The sequence below is a fragment of the Apus apus genome, chromosome 1, assembly GCF_020740795.1.
Source record: "Apus apus isolate bApuApu2 chromosome 1, bApuApu2.pri.cur, whole genome shotgun sequence".
NCBI lineage: Eukaryota > Metazoa > Chordata > Aves > Apodiformes > Apodidae > Apus > Apus apus.
Genome location: NC_067282.1, coordinates 20,369,056 through 20,376,382, shown reverse-complemented (window position 1 = coordinate 20,376,382; position 7,327 = coordinate 20,369,056). Strand labels below are relative to the sequence as shown.

Sequence of the window (7,327 nt, the reverse complement as noted above, 5' to 3'; positions counted from 1 at the left end):
GGCCCAGACTGAGTTATGCCCCCTGGCACAACAGGGGGTCATTTTTTTGTCTTACTTAGGGAGACAAGTGAGAGGCACGTCCCTGTGCAGAGGGAAGTGGGAACAGCACAGTCACTTACTCGGAGTTAAGTGCTCAAAATGCTTAGTTGGTAACCCCGAATTGCACTGAATCCAAAATCCTCTGAAAATAATGCATCGGCTGCAGAGTATTTGGCATCATTTGGGAAGGGGGAGCTTGATGGGGCCATAGCTTCTGCCTATCCTGCTGCTGCTCCCCAACCATCCCTGCAGCTGCTGAGAGGTGAGGGATCCCCAACTCACCTGGTAGCTGCCCTCTCCCTGCTCCCCCTCCCTCTAAACAAAACCCATTCAGACATGCCCCAAGGGGGCACAGTGTCAGCCATTTAAGTTGTTGTTTCTACTGTTATTCTTTAAAAACATGGCCAAAAATCCTAACTTTGCTTTTTGCCAGGGCCTGGAGAGCTCAGCTGGTCAGATGTGCTCTTGTAGACAGTGGACAGTAAAGCAGTCACTGAAGAAAAAAAATATGTAACAAAGCAAAAAAAAAGTCACACCATAAAGTATTTATTAAGAAACAAAGGGGCCTTTTTTCTTCATTTGTAAGAAACACTTTAAAGCAGGTGCCCTTTTGGGGATTCAAAAGCTATATCAAATGGTAACATTGGTTTTACATTATTGTACATGACATTAAAAAAACCAAACACATGACATCTCACAAGCTTCCTTTTATTACAACTCAGGTTTCTCTGCCTTCAGTTGTAAATTATTTTCTACAGACTTAAATTTAACTTACTCATTTTTATTATTTTTTTTAAACAAGTAAACAATATACAAAGAGATTCACCTGAATTTCATAGGTCAGAGGAGGTGTCCTTGCCAGGGCACACGCAAGGCAGGCAGCGCGCACTGGCAGAGCATGAGAGCTGACTTGGTTCACAGCTGGGAAAGATGACGAGCACATGGATAGACTTGTCTGGTCGCACAACAGGCCAGGTCTTACTGGGGGTCAAACACCTTCAGCTCCTGCCAAAGCCACCAGCAGCTGAAGGCATCTGAGCCCCTGTGCCTGATGCCAACTCAGCTTTGGAAGGCTAGTGTGACCAAGCTGAAACGTGAGCAGGTAGAGAACTAAATCTCCATGCTACCCAAGCACACGTTGGGTCCTCCAAAAGCCTGGCAGCACCCAGCTCTGGTGCACATGCTGCCTTTGAAGGTGCCCCGAGCTGTGTGAGCAGAGCAGACTTGTCACCCGCTGCCTCCAGCAGCTGGCTGCTGCCATCCCAAAGCCACCCAGCCTGGCTGGAGAGGAAGCTGGGTCTCCTAAGCCAATCTTTCTGTCCAGGTCCTACAGGCTGAAAGGGCAATCACAGCCAGGAACAGCAGCCCTGGGATAAATCACCTATTCATTTCACCATGTCAGTGGTCCAACAACTTCTGCCCGCTGCAGACTGCCTGTGTGTGGCATGTTGATGAGTAAACCATAGGATTTGGCAATGCTTCCACACATACACGTAGTTTAAAAACAGACATACAAAAAATAGTAGTATCACAGTTATTGCTACATACTGATACAGTATCAGACAATAAGAAAGGGTTCATCAGCTCTGGTCTGGTCACAGTAATTGCCTGATTTTGGTATGTGCCCTCAGTCCTCTGTTGGGGTGTTTTGGCTGAAGAACAAATGGATGGAAATGCAGACTATGTCTTTTAAGTGCCCAAACCAGCCTTAAATGGTTTGTTTCATCCAGGGTCATGTATTACAATTAGCACAGTCTGATTATTCCCAGTACGCTGTTGCCTCTTCAACCTGGAGAGGTATTTTTCCCCAGATGCAGCAAAGCCAGAAGGAGCCAGCAGCTCCAGTGCACAGTGTGCCCCCTACATTCCACCTCCTCCCTGAGCCCCCAGCATCACAGGGAGCCACAACCACCTCCATCCTTTGGTTGGGCCCTGATGTTTTTTAATATAGCTGTGCCTTCCTAGTCCTCTGCCTCACAAGTAAAGAAGGGGATGGGTTTCAAACCCCCGCCAGCCCCTCCACATCCATGTTGGGGCAGCTTTATGTAACACATGCCCCCTCAGTGGGGCAGGATCAGGGACTCAGGGTGGGCTGGTGGGGGGACAAAGCCCATTCTCCTACAGCCAGACTGAATCACAAGCAGGGCTTGGGGCTGACAACTTGGTGTGTGTTCACACGGGTTTCCTGTTTCATGGGAAGTGAGGTTAAATCAGGCATGTTTGGAGTCACAGTACGACCCTTCTCTGCAAAGGCAGCTTCAGCTCAGACACTGCTAGCTGTGCTGAAAGCTTTGCTGAGCACCAGGAACAGCAAGCACCTTGTACCCTGTTTTTGGTTAAAAAGTTCACAAAGTCTGCACAAACCACTACTGGGTCCTGATCTTGAGGCAAAACCAAATCAAGAAGGGTTTCAAACGCACTGGAAGAGCCAAGTAATTCACACACTTCTAACTCCTACATAAATACCAAGGAGAAGGAAAATTAATCTTTGAAAGCCTAAGCCTTTTGTGGCATTTCACCCCAAACCCGGGGTACATGGGAAGCCATGAGGGCCGGTACCAGCACCTGGCCCGCAGGGACTGCCCGGCTCGGAGGTTCAGCTCTTGCTTGTGATTGTCTGTGAAGCAACAGGAAGCGTCATTAAGGAGCTGGGCGAGGAGAAAGGAGGTTTCTTAAGTACTGCGGTCTTGTACAGTGTAACAAAACTCTTTCTACGAATTAATTAGGCAAATACTTCCGACCATGTCATACCTGAAGGGCACTTAATGGCTCCAGGATTTATCTCACGAGCACAGGGATCTGAAATCCACATGCATCCTCAGCGTAATCCTTTGACGCTGTAAATCATGTGCTGGAATGGGAGCGTATCTGGCAACGTTCGCTCAGAGATATCATCCTACAGTTTCTGGCAACGGACCCCGATGAAAATAAATGGTTTATAAACACTGTCTGACATGCATGAGTCTTTCAAAATTATTTACAAGTGATGTTCTGGGAGCTGCTTTCCGAGGAAGTATTTCTCCTTCATTCAGTTTAGATGCTAAAAATCTGTTGGGCGGGGAGGGTGAGAAGGCGCCAGCACTACACAGTCACAGCTGGATACATCTTCTGCTCGCTGTTGGTGTGCGGGTAGGGAGACTGGATCTGCCTGTAGCCACTCTGCAGTCCGTCGAGGAAGGGGGGCACTGGGGTCAGCGGCATCGAGTCGTGCTGCACAGTGTAGCCCACGTACTGGGGGTGCAGGTACTGCCCCTGGTGAGGCACAATCTGTGTCGCCTGCTGGCAGTTCAGCACCGAGAAGTTCGTGGGCATGTTGACGTAGACGTTGTTCATGGTCCCTTCTGGCAAACAGCAGTTGGTCTGGGACCTGGTTGGGGGGGCTCTGGCCCCCGAGTTGGCACTGGAGCTGGAGCTGGCAGCGGTGCTCGACTGGCGGGAGGAGGAGCCCCGGGAGGTGCTGGCACTTGGGATCATGGGGATTGTCTCCATCAGGCGGGTGCCCCCAGGGGCTCGGCTCTGCTGGGGTTCCTGCTTGGGCCGCAGGCACCTGCAGCAGCAGGCTGCCACCAGAGACCCCAAGATGATGAAGGCGACAAATACAGACCCAACAATGAGGAACGGCACGTAGATGGGCACTGCAACAACAAGGAAAACATCGTCACTGGGGGACAAGGACAAACCTCAGCAGCTCCGGCAGAAGGTTCCTCCCACCCAAGCCGAGTCCACCTCCCCCCAGCACAGGTCAATGCAGGGTGAGCACTAAAAGCCGCATGCGCAGCAGAGCGTTTCACCCAGGGATGATGAAAAGGGCTGCTAAAAACAATGGCTGGACTTTCCAAAATCATCTTTAAACTTCTTACTAAGGAGCACAAGCCACAGCTCACACTTTGAGGGAGGACATCTCACTCCTGCTGCAGGCGGCCTAGTACACACCAACCACCACTTCGCATCTCACCAGGTCTTGTCTCTGCTCCATCCCTGCCACCCTACAGCCACAGGGACAAGGGTCCAGAGGATCTCGACTTCAGCCCCGAGTTTGGGGAGAAACCTCAGGGTGGGTGGTGAGGTGATAGCAACATGCTCCAAAGTTTCCCTACCAGCTTCCCTTATTGTGAGGCTTAAAGAACGGACATCAGGGCAGGAGGAGTGAGGGTGGGTGAGCAGTGGGAGCAGGAAGTACAGGCGATGCCTCAGCAGTGGAGTCAGAAGCCCAGCAAGGCAGATGCTGAACACCATCCTTGGAAGGACATGGGCTCCAGCTTCTCTGCACTGGCTGTTTCCTCTGCCTCAGTGAGAAAACTGCACGGATTAACAGCGAGTAACGAGGGGAAGGTGCCTCCCTTCAGTGGCTGTAAACGCTCCCAACAACATGCCTGGGCTCTCCATAATTTCCACTAAAACTTGGCAGCCTGAGACCCAGGCAGGGCTGTAGACCCCTGCCTGACCCAGGCTACTGCAGCTGCTGCCAACGACCTGCCCTGGACACAGGGGAAACAACTGCCCCCTCTGCAAGTTGACCAGCGCCAGCGATGGCAGGGGATGGCTCCCAAAGCTGCCAAATACTCATCAGTGCTAAATACTCATTGTTAAGAAAAATGCCTCGTTCTCAGAACGGCAGCAGGGGCTACCTGCCTGCTGAAATCGAGCACATCCTCGAGTGGCTGATCATGAGGACAGAGGAGTTAACCAAAAGGCCACATTTATCCCATTTCTCCTATAATTTTTGCACTTTCAAAACAAATGGATTGCAACAAATTGTCTCTACTTCTATGCTTGGCACTACTGTAGCTCTTGAGTAGGTGCACACACTTGCTACAGACAGCAGCACGTAGTTCTTCCAAGTAAATCTCTCCTAATTATAACATCACTTCAGGCTACTTCTGGTGTGTTCAGCACGCAGGGATGGCAGCAAGGGTGCTGGGAACCCACCGAGGCGTTTTTTAAACAGCAGCAGAAAGGCTTCAGTTTATCCTTGTAATTCAATCTTGCAGAAAACATTCCTAAGAAGGAGTATCTGAGCTACAAGAACATATATTACTAGAACAGGGAACAGCCAGAAGTCATTTTGAAATGTCATGTTATTTTTGTTGTTGATACGCGTTTGGGTTTTTTTCTTCCCTTTTTAATTGCAAGCACAGACGTGGCTGAGGAGCCAACTGAGAGCGGTGGCAGAGCCGCACACGACAAACAGCGTGTCCAAGGCTGTCGGAGAGCGGTGTCACCGGCTTTTAAAGAAGACAGAGCTGGACTTTCATATCATAGGGAGGGAAAAAGAAGTATCTAAGCGCGGACAGTCTCCCATGCTTAACAGAAGCAGAAGCTCTCGGCCGGCCCCACCTCCGTTCATTTCACTCCACGACTCGTCGGTGGAGGCTGGAGCCATGGGGACAAGGGGAAGGAGCGAGCGAGAAGTTCGCCGCAAACCCGCGCCGGCTCCCCCGGAGCCCCCAAGCCGCGGGGACCCCCGGGGCCGTGCGGGGGTCGCCTCACCTGCCGCGCCGTCAGGGCCGTCCTTGCCGGGGCGGCCGGGCTCGCCGCCGCCCTGCCGCCGGTCGTTGTCGCAGACGCCCTGGTCGAGGCGCGCCTCGGCGCTGGAGCAGCAGTAGCGGAGGGCGCAGCTGCCGCAGCAGATGGTGGCGTCGCCGCCGTCGAAGCGCTCGGGGCACTGGAAGCCGTCCCGCCAGCCGCCCTGCCCGTCCAGCCAGCCGTGACAGTACTCGCCGCTGGCCGCGGCCCCCGCCGGCAGCAGCCAGCCCAGCGCCGCCAGCAGCAGCCAGCACCGCCCGCCGCGCATGGCGAGGGGCCGAGGGGCCGGCGGGCGGGCCGTCAGAGCCCCCCCGCGCCGGGGCAGCGCTGCCCGGCGCCCCGGGACATGCAGCCGCCGCGCTGCGGGGAGTCTCGCCGCCGATCCTGCCGCCGCCGCATGCCCGGGGCTGGCCCGCGGGATGCGGAGCCGCCGCCGGGAAGGACCGCCCGAGCGCAGCGGAGCGGCACGGCCGCCGCTACTCGCTACTCGCCCCCCCGCCGCCGCCGCCGCGGCCCGACCCGCGGCCAGCGCCGCGCCCATGGGCGAAGGCGGGCGGAGCGAGCCCCGGGGCGCTGCTGCCCCCGCTCCGCCGTGCGCCCCGTCCGGCCGCGCCGCGGGGCTGGGGGGCCCGCCCCGCCCTTATAGGCAGCGGGGCTCCGAGTGCGCATGCGCCTGCCCCGCCCCCGCCCGACGGGGCGGCCCCGCGCCCCCCGCGGGGAAGGGGAAGACCGGGGGCTGCGGCGCTCCCGGAGCCCTGGTGGGACCGCGTCCTCCCTGTTGGGCGGGGCGACCGAAGCCAGCCCCCTCCCCCCGTCTACCCCCCAAAAAAAAGCAGCCGTCCGACCCCCGCGACCTGCGGGTCCGCCCCACCGCGGGGGCAACCGGTGCCGCCCCGAATACACGCCGTGGTTTTTCCCTGCCCAATTTAGCAGCAGCTCAAGGAAAGGGGCAGGGATGCTCCTTCAAACCCGTCCGAGCTACTGAAGTGTCAATGAAGTTTGACTTTCGTAGGGAGAGAAAAACAAGTCGCACGTTGCCAGCCAGAGCTTTTGATCACAAGGCATTAGATCGAGTACCAAATACTTCCAATACTGCCAAATACTTCCAATACTACCAAAAAGGCAGAGAATGGGGTAGCTCTGATAACTGTTGCTGTTTTTAAATCCTGCTGCTAAGACATTTCACTGCAAGGAAGATGACTGCAAAATTAAGCTTATTTGTCTCGTTCTTTCAAGCTTTTCTTCTTCAATAAAATTACTGCCTTTCACTAATAACATACCAGTCCTTCCCCCTCAATTTTCATCTCTTTTGCTCGTGCTCCTCTCAGCCTCTCCCAGCCCACTGCAGGCTTTCACAGAGGTATTAGTGGGGACCAGCAGATTCTGGTCAAATTACAGCCCAGGTAATTGCATTTGGGCCTCTCGGCTTCACTGCTCTGCCCAGGGAGTTATTTCCCAGCTCAGCCCACAGCCAGAGCCAGGCTGCTGCAAGGGCAGGGTGCAGAGGTGATTCACACACACCTTGTGCCTTATCCTGGAGAGGATTAGTAACCTGGAGGAGCCAACCTTTGGAAAAGCTTGTAGTTATCAAGATGGAAAGTGGGATTGCAGCAGGACAGGTTCTGCATTGCCTGTATCAACCCAGCTGGACGAACAAGAAACTTGCAGGGATTTGAATGATGGAGTTTGAGATGATCCATCTCAAAACCCGATTAGCAGCTATCCAGAGCATCAGCTCCAGCACGATGGGTTTGGGGTGAGC

General features: G+C 54.5%; 1 protein-coding gene across 1 annotated transcript; it reads right to left on the bottom strand.

Moving 5' to 3' along the window:
- Positions 1-569: 569 nt before the first annotated feature.
- Positions 570-6,054, bottom strand: SHISA2 (shisa family member 2). The gene is made up of 2 exons (XM_051607917.1): positions 5,530-6,054; positions 570-3,674 (listed from the first exon to the last, which is right to left on the bottom strand). Exons 1-2 carry the CDS (start codon positions 5,831-5,833, stop codon positions 3,121-3,123), a joined length of 858 nt encoding a protein of 285 aa, XP_051463877.1. The 5' UTR covers positions 5,834-6,054; the 3' UTR covers positions 570-3,120.
- Between the last annotated feature and the right edge of the window lie 1,273 nt (positions 6,055-7,327).